Source organism: Cavia porcellus, unplaced genomic scaffold, assembly GCF_034190915.1.
Source record: "Cavia porcellus strain 051 isolate PalLab524CR breed Dunkin Hartley unplaced genomic scaffold, mCavPor4.1 scaffold_30, whole genome shotgun sequence".
Lineage (NCBI taxonomy): Eukaryota > Metazoa > Chordata > Mammalia > Rodentia > Caviidae > Cavia > Cavia porcellus.
Window position 1 is genome coordinate 43,024,403 of NW_026947513.1, and position 14,235 is coordinate 43,038,637.

General features: G+C 38.8%; 1 protein-coding gene across 1 annotated transcript in view; it reads right to left on the reverse strand.

Annotated features, from left to right (window-relative positions):
- Nucleotides 1-720: 720 nt before the first annotated feature.
- Nucleotides 721-14,235, reverse strand: part of Tmprss11a (transmembrane serine protease 11A) — a 54,443-nt gene continuing 40,928 nt past the window's right edge. The window contains exons 6-9 of the mRNA XM_063240553.1: nucleotides 12,536-12,707; nucleotides 8,259-8,518; nucleotides 4,682-4,824; nucleotides 721-1,804 (exon numbers count right to left, since the gene is read on the reverse strand). Of these exons, the coding sequence (XP_063096623.1) occupies nucleotides 1,643-1,804; nucleotides 4,682-4,824; nucleotides 8,259-8,518; nucleotides 12,536-12,707 (737 nt within the window). The 3' untranslated portion in view covers nucleotides 721-1,642. The remainder of the gene's footprint in view (nucleotides 1,805-4,681; nucleotides 4,825-8,258; nucleotides 8,519-12,535; nucleotides 12,708-14,235) is intronic.

Genomic DNA, 14,235 nt, shown 5'->3' on the forward strand with positions numbered 1-14,235 from the left:
CCGAAGTAAGGTCAGAGAATTGGCAGCCAGCTGCCTGACTGAATCATTTAAAATTACAACCTTAGGCAGTTCCTCATTTAACACCATTTCAATAGCTTTTTCTGAAAACTTCGTAGATCCAATGACTAACTAAATGTAGGCAACCATAAAGATACTTTCTAAGAAAAAAGACATGTTTAATTAGCTCCTGAGCTCAGGATCATTAGGGACGAAAATAACTGTGGCTTCAACAAGCCGTTTATGTTTCCTGGCTTCAATTTTTTTTAAACCACAACATAAGTATATGACTTGTGCAATTCTCTCTAAATTTTAAACTTTTGCAAGGCTAAATTGTGGGTAAATTTTTTGTGAATAAGATATGAATCTCATTTGGATTACTCTAGCATTATTCTGTCTTCTCAACAGGACCTGAGGGAGATGATGAAGCAGTTCCATTGTCCGGTGGTTTGATGTTTACTTGTGCTGTGTGAGTGAGTGATAGTCAGCCCGCAAGCCCTGGTGTGTCACAGGCACTGCCAAGCAGAGAGCAGTGTTTCTATGAGGCCTTTTTTAGTCATAGTGTGGAATATAGACAGCTAACTCTCTTAAGGACTTCAAGAGACACTGAATTTAGAAAGTATGTTTTTTCTTTTTCCAGTTTGTTCCTGCATTTTATGTGGAAAGTACCCAAAATTTTATATTTATTTTTAAATGTAATTTTTTAATACACTAGAGTTCTAGGATTGCAGTAGGCTCAATTGATAGGGGTTAATTGGTAGTAGAAATACAAAGGCTAAACTTTTCCTTTTTATGTAAAAGAAGTGTTCTTTGACTCTTCTGCTATTAGTAAATTTTTAATTATTTCCAGCCATTTAACTTTACAGTAACAGTGGTCAAAAGTTCTGCATACTGATTAAGATATATAAGTGCATCTTGAAATTTTGTACCTTTGTCTTGGACTCATAAAAGTTATCAGCACCTTCCCTCAAATCTTCATAACAGAAATACACTTTATTAAACAATAATTGTGCTGATAACTATGTTTTCTCTGAATAGATCTGTAGTTTGGTGTGTGTGTGTGTATTTTAAAAAAAGATCACAAAAATATTTAGAGGTTTCTTCTTTCAGACTTTGTTTCCTACATATACAGTTCCCTATAAAAATGCCTAAAATGCTTTATAAGTCGCAAATTTACTTCTTGTGGTAGAAAAATAATTTGAAAAACATGGAAGAATAAGGAAAACGAAAAAAATGCATTTGTGGGTTCTAGAGAAAGTACAGAGACTTACTGAGTTTCCTGAACTCTTTGAAAGTTCTCACTGACACCCCGGGCCAAGGCACTACAAGAATTCCACGGACTATCTTCAGACATTTGTACTACATCTTGATTATTCCCCAATTTACTTGTTTTAAAGAGCTGAATATTCCAGCTGTAGCTTCCAAGCTGGGATAAGCTGACCCCTTACCTTACAAATAAAAAAATCTTATAAATTAGCTACGGACTACTGTTTAACCAATGAGACCCTAAAATAAACCACACAATGTGTTTCCTGTTGCCAAGTTGACCCTTAATCTCACTCTGTTTGTTCCACATGCTTGAGTGTGTAGATTCCATACGCGTGTGACCTGCATACAGCTCTTTCTTTTTAACTTGTGTGATGAGTTAGAGGCCTGTTTTTGCAGCAATCCAGCGTCGGTAATACGTCACGTCTGTGTAGACTCCAGGTTTGTTCTTTTGGCCGCAGTTGTCTCCCCAGCTCACAATCCCGATGAGATACCAGGTGTCTGTATTGTCTCTTACAACTAACGGTCCCCCAGAATCGCCCTGATGATGAACAAGAGAAAAGAAACACAGAAGGAGAATCAACAGAAAATAGGATATAATAGATGCCTCAACAAACAACATTCCTTACAATATGAGAAATATGGAAACACACATGATCATTAAGAACCCTGTACTGAGCATTAAAATGATACTGGGCTACCTGAGGTGAGGCTGGATGGTTATATTGCCGTAAGCACCCTGAGGTTTATAGCCTGCATTGGTTTATCAGTGTTTGTCAGGCTTCACTGTGAACAGAAATCCCTGTGTGGTTTCTTAAAGGCAGATCTGGAATGCTCATGTCTAAAGGTCCAGTGGGTGCAGGACACGACCCAGGACCTACATATTAACAAGCACCCCAACTGGCTGCAATACAGGACGTCTGCAGAACGCTGGTAAATCTTGAGTTTAGACAGATTACAGCTCAAGTGGTCTTGCTGCTTCCTTCCCTCCTCTCCACTAATTCTCAGTTCCTCTTAATGGAATAATTAATCACTCAGGAAAAATTCAATGAGCAAGGAGATTTCGAGGCCCTCCTCACTTGGACACATAAGCGCTAGACTGGTGATATCAAGCAGAAAGCCATGAGCGCCAGACATGGGCACAGAGGTGAGAGGAGCAAACACAGCAGGGTGGGCTGAGGAGCACACACATGCACAGAGGAGGGGAGCTCCTTTAATCAGAAACTATGAAATGATAAGTAATATAAATACAAAAAGTATTTAAATATGTAATAAAAACCGAATGACAATAAGATAGTGACCTAAAATATGTGAATATAAAATGCACATGGGTAGGGGATGGGCAACACCGTTCACGGGGGGATTTTGAACGTGGGATTACGTCTCCCTGGCTGTGTCAGGTGGGGTGTCTCCCTCACACCAGCCTCCAGCCCGACGCTGGGCCACGGGGCCAGTTCTGTGTTCACCATGGTCCTCTCTTTAGTTTATCGTTATTATTCCCAAACTTCCTGGTAAACTCCCGCTCTTCTCTAAGTGCTTGTACAACTGCAGGCACTTTTCAGCTGTGTTCCTGTTAATCACATTATTTCTCACAATCACATTTATTTCTCATGATCTTTTTCTTTCAAGCACTCTTTCTTAGGTGTCTCTCATGTTGCCCATGATCTATCTGCAGTGCTGGCACAAAGTGCAGCCCCTCAGGCTTTGTGAACAAATAAATGAGGTGACTTTATGGGATGGACAACACAGTGATCATGGAAGATTGTGGGCTAATTTTCCCTGTGTTATACTCCTAACTACCTGAATTTAAAGTATACGTTCCCTGGAGAAAAAAATGCTCAAAACACACCTACAATTTTCTGGAACGATCTCAAATAACGTTTTAAGCAAGCTCTCCAGTCACTGCTGGATGGTGGTTACAACTAGCGGGTCTTTCCTTTCATCAGCTTTGGACTCAACTAGAAACAGGACCAAAGTCACAAACCTACCCTAAGTGTGAAAACTTTTCATTTCTGGTTTTCATATCTGTAATTCTGTTTCTTTGTGTCTTGTCTGGCTAGACTTCTGGTAGAAGTCCTGTATGTAGGAGAAGGGATTTGTTGACTTCTACATCAGAATTTGGTAAGTGTAAGGATGACATCAGCACACGGATTTATTTCTCATCAGCAGACTAAGGCTCCCTCCTCAGGTACCCACCGGCAGTGCTGTGTTCCTGTTTTTGATCCTTGGGCCTGTCATTGCCCTGACGACTCTCCTATTTTCCTATGACAAGAGCTCATTCCACAGGCAGGCAGGAAGCTTACTTCTACTCCTTAATCCAGGGACGACTTTGTATGTTCTCCAGGCCTTGCTGAGGGATATCCAGAATGTGGCTTTTGGAATTCTCACAGCCCACCTCTTACAAGGCTCCCAAAGACAACGTTCACTAGTTTCTTGCTGAAGTCCTGGTATTCTAGCCACCTCTCTTTACATTCTTGCAATTGAGAATGGACACGTGCCCAATACTGCCTTGCAGAGCTGATTTACTATGAAACGCTCCACTCCTCTGTGACAGGGGCTGCCCTGCTATGGGGGGCTCTAGGTCAAGCTTTGTACTTCCTGATACCAATACCACGTCCAGCATTTCACCAGGTAGAGTCACCTCCTTGGAATTTTTCAAGAATCTCATATTAAAAAGCAAGTGCCTCCAGGAAGAAAACAACTCACACCTTTTTCATGAAACATGCATGCTGGACAGATTCTGGAAGACAGAAAAGTCACTGGGAAGAACTCTAGGATGCTGACAAGATGGCCTGTCCACCTTCTCATAATTACTTAGACTTCTTGCCTCTGTTCCTTGCTATACTGAGACCCAGCAGAGGACTTGGGTTCCCTCAACCATGAATTACAATTTCACATCTTTGTAACAGTGGCTGGTCTTTTTCTTTTTTCTGTAATATTCCTTCCATTTTCTGTAATGGGGTAAGTGCTGTTTTTCTTTATTCCTCATTAAAATACCATTTCTCTGTCTGAGACTCTGAGGTTCCAAAAATATTCCCCTTATGGAAAAAGTATTTGCTCTCCACTGTTTTATTTATGGTGTCACCTCCCAGTTAGCCACTGCATATAGTGGCTCACTGTTTAGAAAGTGAGACCTTGGAGGAAAGAGACTCTCCTTTATTAATCCTTAGATTTCTCATTATTAAGAAATTTTAATGTTGTTGATGAGTCTGTATGATAGCATCAAAGAAACTCTCCTAACTTCATTTTGCTTAATACAACACTGAAAAATATGTTTGTATTGTGAAACTCATAGTTAAAACCTTTGGAGCTGGCATGATATTTGTATTTTGTACTAGAATAAGGAACACAGAATAATTCCAGGGACAGATAAAAATTTTGAGATAATGTATGGGATCACTTCCCCTCTTTCACCTACCCTGCATGCATCATAAATTCCTTCCAGATATCCAGCACAGAACATTCCAAATTTTATATCGTTGCCATACACAAATGGTTGCTTGCACACAGCATTACTGATGGTCTTCACTCTGGCTTCTCGAAGACTGTTTTGGTATTCTCCTTAAAAAAAAGAAAACAGTTTTAGTACTTTTAGTTAGTATCCTTAGTTAATGAAAGCCAGTAACTTTTTTTAGTCTTCTTCATTATAAAAGTGTCAACTCAGTATAAAGTTAATATAACCAGCTTTAGAGAAGAAAATCTAAATAAAGTATGGCACATTTAATGATATCTTATCATATTTTTGTAAATACTATATGCAAGCAAAAAATGTGGTCTCCTTGTTGTAAAATCTTTGTCTCTTTACTTTAAAAATAGTTTATTTTGACAGCATGGCATTCCACTTTTCATGAAGTTTGTACTTATGGTTCACACTGTTCTCATAAACTTTGAATTCTTAGTGTTCTCTCTTGCTCTCAAGAAATGAATATCATACTGTGTCCATTTATTTTATGCTTTACATTTCATAAAGAGCTTTCAGGTATGTAATGGCATTAAATAACAATGGCTTTGTCTCTTGTGTAAGTTTGGACTTCCAGGTTATAAATCAGTTTATGACAAGCATATTCAATAGAAAACTAAGAATAACAAAAGCATTCTGAGGTTATTCAAACCCAACCAAACTCTGGCGAGGAAATCATGACAGTCTCCTTGGCAGAATTCCAAGACATGCCCCAAGATTGCTGTGTGATTCCCATTTCCCCCAGTGTGGGTGGGAATCTGTAAATACGATGGGTATCACTGTCTGTGAGGTGAATTTTCTGGGGCAGAGATGTGGGAATTTTGCACCTGTAATAAGATCCATGGTCTAATTTACTTTGAATTAATCAAGTGGGAGGTTATCCGAGGTGGGTGTGAGCAAATCAGTCAGGTAAGGCTTCCCATCAATTGTCTGGAACTTCCCTACAGTCAAAGAGGCTTTTTAAATGGCATTTAGGAAGCAAGTGCCATGAATGCTATTCCTTCAGCTGAAGGAATGAAATTTTGTCAAAAAGCAGTGATCTCAGAGGGGAGCACAGCCGAGGCCCCTTCCACCAATGCCATGACTGGAGCCTTGTGAGACCCCAAGTAGAGGGTGTACCCAAGCTGTGGCTGAACTGAGGCACAGACACTGTGAGACAGCCGTGAAGAGTGCTGTTCTAAGCTGTGAAATCTGCCGTGCTTTATTTATACAGTGTTGGAACGGGGAGTGAATATTCGCACCATTTCTAGAATCCCAAGAAGATCATTTTGAGATTCATTTCTGGAGAAGTGTTTACAAATACATTTTTATAACTGCTCCAAAAATATAAATGCAAAACCCAGAAATATGCTAAGGAATTTTAAAGCTTATTCTGTTCTTTAAATACACATTTTTTGGGGTCTACTGAATCACCAACTTACCAGCACTTAAGAGGCTGAGGCAGGAAGATCATGAGTTCAAAGCCAACCTGGGCTACATAGTGAGCTCAAGGCCAGCCTGAACTGTTTAGTGTGATCCTGTCTCAAAACAAAACACCAAAAAAAAAAAAAAAAAAAAAAAAAAAAAAAAAAAAAAGCATGTCCTGTGTTGAAAAGGGTAATGTAAATAAAAATTTTCAGATGATGATGTGAATTTTTAACTTTTTCAGCAAATTGGTTAATGATATATATTCCGAATTAGAAAAAACAAAGCTCATAAATTCTGGATGTCCTTGAACTCTTATACATCATGGAAGTGTTTAGTAATGTTTCTTAAAAGTGTTGATTTTGTTGCAGAATAAGCCTTTAAAATTTATTTATGTATTGGAAACAAGGTCCCACAGTAATTCAGAATGACCTTGAGTTCACTATCTAGGCTGACCTAGAGCTCACAACCATCCTCCTGCTTCAGCCTCCTGACTGCTGGGATTTCATGAATGTGCCACCACATCTAGCTCAGAAAATGAAGTTTCTATCCATCAATTTTTCTATTATTTTCAAGTTTATTCATTTCTACTTTCATTATTTCTTACCATTGTTTGCTTTACTTGTCTTTGTTTCTTGAGGGGGGAATTTAGCTATTGATTTGAGATCTTTCTTCTTTTTTAATGTAAGCATTTGCTACTAGTTTCTGCCTTTATTTTACTGTCTCCTGGACAGTAAAATGGAATTTAGTTTTCATTTCAGTCTATGTATTTTAAATTTTTTTCCTTGATACTCGCTTTTTGTTTATGTGTGTGCTATTTAATTACTAAGCCTTTGAAGATATTCCTCTTATCTTTTTGTTACTAGTTTTTGCTTTGAATTCATTAATGCCAGAGTATATACATTGTGTGATTTCAATTCTTTCATGCTTGTTAATGTTCGTTTTATGACTCTGGACATGGTCTGCCTTGGCGAGTGACCCATGGGTGCTTGTAGTTCATGTTTTACTGCTGTTTTGGCTTTGAATGTTTGACAAATGCTAACATTTGGAATGGAATATAAACTCTATTGTTATTAATGAGTTATCATGGCAGATATATCTCTGCACTAATCTTAAAATAATGCCACAAAATGATTTTTCCTACCAAGCCATAGGGAATTTTCCAGGTTCCTCCTATTTCTGTGAAATCGACTGCAAACTCTATCATAAGATGAGTACTTCATAGAAAGTGCAGACAGATGAAGCATTAGGTTTGCCTTTCTATTGTAGTGAAACTGATGTACAATGGGTACTATTTCTGTGATTAGCAATATGACCTTAAAGAGAGTAATGCGTACTCAGCACCTATGAGATGTGTGCAAACCATGCAGGGTATCTGAAGAAAATACAGACCATGACAGCTATTTCTGACTATCTTATTGAAGGGCAATCCTAGTTCTTTAGTGGATACTGAGAGATAGAGGTTTATTCCTTAAAATTTGCTATATAAAAACGAATTATATAAAGTTCTATATGCACATTTTGCCAGTTTCAAAGGCTCCCTTTTCATTTCAAGCTCATAGATCATTTTTTTTTTTTTTTTTTACTATCGGTATGCACGTGCTCCCGGGCACAACTGCGGAATCCAGAGTAAGTCTTAGGAGAATATCTGATAACATTCCTTAAGTACAATATTATTTTTTAGGTGATTAAGTTAGTGTATCAAATTCAATCGTTTTAGAAAGGGTAAAATGTTTTGCTGATTTATCTCTACACTAGTCTTATTTATAAACACCCTTCACCAGCCTTTTCATTATTAAAGCGCATTTTCCTTTTTGGGATCAGAGTAGGAGGGTCACTCCATCGGAATATCGCGGGCCTGCTGTTAGCCACCTTCGCCACTGCGTGGCGCCAGAACTCTGTCCCCTGAAGCAACCTGGCAAGGACCGGACCCAGCAGCGCTGGAGCTCCACCTCCGCTGGTGCTGGCTGTCTGCAGACAGACTCTGGCGTCTATGGATTTCTGAGTTACCAAGATCAAGGGTGGAGCTGGTTTGCCTTTGTTTCTAGTTTGGTTCATCTGAGTCGAGTGGTGTGACTTGCAAGAGAAGAGCGCTAAGGACCTCACAGGCAGGCAGGAAGGAGACACCCACCGCCGTAGTGCAGCGAGCCGAAGCCGGTGATGTACACGGTGGAGTCGGGCGGGAGCGAGGCCGAGGTCCCCGGCAGGCAGATGCGCCGCACGTCGTCCGTGAAGGTCACTTTGGAGGACAGCTGCACCACGGCGATGTCGTACTCTTTGGATGGGGAGCGATACCGCTCGTGGACTACGATCCTTCTGACGTTTCTTTTCATCAGGGGAGGTTTTATTGTTGTTCCAAAACTGACGGTCCACTGCCGCGGATTGGCACCTCTGGAAGAGGTTAGAGATACACAGAAGCCGTGAACTGTGCGTTGGAGAACCGCGGTTCCTGGCTGCCACTTAAACTTAGTCTATTTTTAGTATTTGGAAAGTTTAACTATAGTTGGCAGATTATGGATAACATTATATGCAGTATATGGCACTTTAGAGCTTAGATTTAACACCAAGTTACTGAATTTTAGATCTGTAAAGTACACACAGTAATATTGAGGAGCCCTTCAGCAAATACTCGTGAGTATCCGTGTGGTGAACAGCGCCACCGTGCTGGGGACAGAGAGGTGATCAAGAGGATGGTTTCCAGCGTATAGGACCCATTAGATTCAAGCGTGCAAAAAAAGAACAAAACGAATTAGAAAGGAGACAAACAGCTTCAGCAATAAGGGTTATGAATAAAATATTAGAAAATACAGAATGTACAGAGGAGAAAGGTTTTTGTTTTGCTTTTTTAATGACACATTTAGGCTGAGACTTGGCTGATGAGGCCCCTGCATAAGGAGAACAAATTTCCAGGCAAACACCCTAAAACCTTGTGCCAAGTGGGTGCTTTGATGTAGGACTTAAGGGGAATGAGGTGGGAGAAATAGGCATGGGTCAGAGTGTCTCTAAGACACGATGAAGTGTTTATAGAGTTAATTCAAGCAATAAGGGAACCCTGTCTGTATCTTTGAGCTGGGAGTTGTGAAATCTTTTACATCTCAAGTCAGGTGAGGTTCTTGCCAGATGCTGGTTATCAAAGGTCAAGAGCAGAGGTGGCAAAAACCGTCTGAAGATGCCTGTGATTATCCTCTCAGGATGACCGAGTGTGCTTGACTTCTAGCTTGGGTGCTTGAACGGCTGGGGGATCACAGTACACTCAGGAATTAGATCGTTTAGTAATGATGGAGATCATCTGACACAGATTTTGTTTTCTTCATAAGGAAAATAAGTCCTGGATACATTAAACCACCCAGGTTACATCATGTGTGTCTGTCTCACTCTGCTCTTTTCCCTAGAGGACACACTCTGCCATCAAAATACACTTGATAATGACATTGACATGTTTAACTGATTAATTAGCTAACATCATGAATGAAGGGTGAGCAGAAACAGATACCAGCCATTTGAAACTTCTCCCAATCCCTGCATGTCTTACTGGTTAGCTTTAGCCAGAAAAAGAACATATAAGCGTATTAATAGGGTTAGTCTAATTTTGAAATTGCTAATTGTTCAGAGATTATTATTTAAAAATTTTATCTTCTTATAACCTTTTAGTGTACATAATTAATCCAATGAAAAAAGCTAACTAAAGATGGTTTGTAAAGATAATTGATCACGTAGCATATGAATCATTAGCTTGCAATCATTTTTGTATTTTACAGTTGTAAAACTGTTTCCTCAATGAAATCATGTCTAGACATAAATCAAAACTTGGGGAACTGGAAACATAAAGATTAGACTTTGAATTATATTTACGCAAGTGGGAATGACCGATCTAGAACTTTTGTAAAATAGTCCAATAATATTTAATATTGCTTGTGTTTTATTACATTTGCATAAGGCAAATCTTAAAAAAAACTTTCATAAAAGATCCTAAATCAGGATTAAAAATAAGTTTTCTAAACTTTTAACTTGAGGCTACATCACTGAGATGGAAATTAACGATGACAAACAAAATACACGGGTATTTTGTTTCCAAAGTCAGGTGTAAAAATTCAAATGGTAACAACTGGCCCGAAAGAGGTCCCTTAGAGAATAATTGTGGTAGAACTCCTTATACAGCAGCTTTATGTCTTTTTAGTTTTATGTGTCTATAGGAATATGTTGAGTTCTGTCCTCCTTTGCTCTGTTTCTCCCTCTAATATAGAAAGGATAGGAATACATGTTAAGACTCATGCTTGTGTAAAACCTATAAACAGTTTATGAGAACTGATCTTATGACACATGATGAAATGAACATACTTTGAAGGAAAGAAAGGGGCACTGCAGTACCCAGTGCTGATTCCAGAGTGTTATGATGTGAAATCCAGCAATATTATTAATGTTTGTTCAGAAGGATTTTAATCTAATAAGTTTTGTTAGGTCTCAACATAAATGAAGATATGGATAAATGCATACATGTCTAAGTGTACAGAACTGATAACCATATTACTTAGTTTTCGTTGGATAGCTGAACAGAACTGTTTGCAATCTCCCTGGTTGAATTCCCATTTGTATGTTCCACTTTTGTATCTTGAAAAACTATTTGTGGGAGGACAACATGTATACATCAACTAGTGAACTAGTGATTTATTACTGTTTCTTTCTTTTCTTTGAAAGTATGTACTATTTCTGTCCCCCCTTTTGTCTTGTCTTTCTTTAAATAATAATTAAAAAAAGAATAATCTTGGAATTTTTTGATTATTATTAAAAAATAAATGTCATAAATTGTCTTGTTTAACTCAATAATAGACTGAAGTAATATCAGTCTCAGGGTAGGATAGGTTCAAAAACTTTATGTAATCTCGTGAATCCAATGTTTGAAAGATGAATTTTGGAACCAGAAAGATGTATGTTTTCAATTCCAACATTCTCCTTCACCATATGACTGTGAACATTTTTTTTTGAGTTTTCTTGTCTGTCTCAGTGAAAAAGAGCTTACCAAACTAGGCTTATTTAGGATAATGGATGTAAAAATTATCTGAAGCAAATTTTGAACACTTGGCCAAATGTTTATAGCACAGTGGACTTTGGCTGTTGGTGCTAATGGTTACAAAACTATTCTTAAGGAATGACTGTCCATGCTTGAGGTCTTAGGCAGATGCAAGCGTGTTCTTCATCCTGTAAACTCTTTCATCTTTGAGCAGCTATGCCTGTCCTTTCTTGGTTCCCTAATTCTCTTCCACGAGACGGCACTTCAGATCTACTAATACAATTAATTATGTGTATCATAGCTTTCTCAGGATAATATTTTAATCTCCTGAAATTAAGAGACCCATTATCAATTTTTTCATCAGTCAAAATTCTCTAAGAGAATTTCAGTTCATCAGTTTCTCCAGAAGTGTGTTGTCCAGGATTGAATTTACCGTCTTGGGTAAGATCTTACCCAAAGAGTCTAACATCTCATTTCTTCTTAGCTCTAATTATTTTAAGTGCAATTTAGATCACACTGCAGTCTTGGAGACAATAGATTCCAAGTGAACTGTCTTCTTACAAAGTTTCCTAAGTACTTTATTATACATTCTTGCTTTCTGTACTGCTTTTCTTTTTTTCACCCAACTTTGAGCCTTCCATTTATACTTATTAACTAATCATTCACTAATTAATCATTTTATTCTTGATCATTAATCTGACACAATTAAGAACTTGTTAAAGTTTACATTTTTGTTAATCAACACATCCATTTCCCTACCAAAACTTCCACATCATCTGCCCATTCTGGCATACACACTGTCCAGGGCATACAGAGATGAGATATCTTAGGTGGGCTAGAGAGTGTCACCAGTATTTCAGTAGACATTCCTAACTGTTGATTAGAATTGTTTTGTGAGTAGCTCCAATTTTAAAGGATTTCATATGTCAGTGCTATACATTTGATTGGACCAGTTGTGTGTTAACTGCTAAATTACCAACTTCCCACATCCATTGAAGATACCAGTTTCACTCTGCAAGTAGTATGATTATTTCTCATTAGCACAAGATGGACCTACGTGTTTGGCAGCAACAGACACTAGTAGTGAGTGGACGTATTGTTTGGGAAGGGACTAATTTTACATGTCATTAGACTATAGTTTGTGTTAGGATGACTTCTGCTTTCTTTAATTAAAACTATGAGGACTTGACTGACAAATACTAGAGCAATGATTACTATCTCCTCTATTCCCTCCAGCTTTTCCAAATACGGGTGCAAATATGACGTTATTTTAGAAAAAAATCCTGAAAGTTTTTCTTATTTTACTTCAGTAATATTTGGGACATTGACTATCATGCAGAACTTGATAAAAGTCTGACTTTTTTAGAAGTACAAGGATCCGATTTAGGGCAACACCTTACCTTTTAAAGCAGTGTGCAGCAGTGACAAGCCATGTGTTACTAATCAAGGTGGCCCCACACTGATGGATACCGTCATGCTGAAGAGAAGCTTGCCAAGGCCAGGCACCCTTGGGTGCAAGTTCTCCAGACATTATTCTGTTGACTGCTAGTGGCGCAGCTCGTTTACCACAATCTGAAAGATAGGATATTATTAAGTTATAGGAAATGACCAGTTTTCGATGCAGAGAACCTGAGGACTGTAGTGCAGCATTTAAAGCTACTGTTGTGTAAGCATGCACTCCATCCTGTCCATCTCTGTATTTCCAGATGCACTATTTTGCTTACAGTATGCCTTAGTAGAAGTAGGTGTGTGTTGCAGACTGAAGCTTTCTTAAACTGTGAAGGACTGACACTCTATCGGTAGTAAAGTCAGCCCTGTAGACTCGCAAAGTCAGTTCTCTAGTCATCCTGATGGCAGTTACTAAGATTTTGTTTCCTTCTTCCAGGTGGCTCAGAGGTGTTCTGGTGACATGAAGTCCTCATGGGAAGAACGACTCCCTCTGGCCTGTTTGTCAGAAGTCCACCGTTATAGTTTGAGTTTAAATGCTGCCCTCAATGCCTCATGCAGTCATGGAGGCAGCTGAATCCAGCACTTGTGATTGGCTCATTGTCTAGTGCTGGGACTGGTGGTGTGAGTGCTGTACTCCCCAGGCTTGGGGAAGCAGCGTGCAATGCAAGGGAGGAAGGAGACATGTTCCTCCCTTCACCCTTTTTACTTTTGTTGCTTATGGCTGTCACGAATGATTCCCCTTAGCCGTGCCATCCTGCCTTGGAGCCTCAGTACCAACTAAAACCTTGGAAAACTCTTAGATGAATAAACCTTTCCTTTATTCATTTTCAGTGTCAAGTATTTTGTCTCAGTAATGAGAGATAAATAACCGAGACATCCACTCTTCTGTTTTCTTTCCTAAGGGATGATTTTGTTCTAAGGTGCATGTGGGTTAATGTAACACAACTAGTTTCTCACTCTCCAGGATGAAAGTCTCCAAGTTTACAAGCAAACATCGAGCTGTCTATTGAAGGGAATGTACTCTCTCACACACATCACACTTAGGATGTCTGCTAAGAATCACACCTATTTAGAGCACAATATGAACTAAGAAATGATAGGTTTATTTCTTGCTCCACCTAATTAAATATCAAAAGGAAAATTCATTTGACTGGTATGGATTACACTCCAAACATGGCCTGGCCAGCTAGTTTTGAAGTTGAGTTGCTCTGCCATTACTCTACTTAAAACTACCATTTTTCCTCATCTGCAGGAACAAAAGAACTTCCCACTTCCAGGCTTGCTCAGTTAATTCATTCCCTTTCTGAAATGTTTGAGACCTTCAGTGACAGCTCATTGTTCTCCTGATAAAGCAAAATATTTCACTGTGGTTCTGGTCCTCAATTACTATTAACCACATCCCATCTCATGGCTGCCAGCACTGCATGTCCTGGCAGTGCTGATGCTTTGCCAGTTACAAGAGAAGACTAATTCCTCATTTTCCCAAAGACATTTTTATAGACGATTTCCTATGCCCAGGCACCTGCCACTGGTCACTTGTTATATGGCCTTGCCTCTGCCCTATTTCCAGGATCATGTTTTGTCTTAAGATCAGGTTAACAGACAAAGGACTTTTGTCTAAAACATATAAAGAACTAAAAAAAAAATCAGA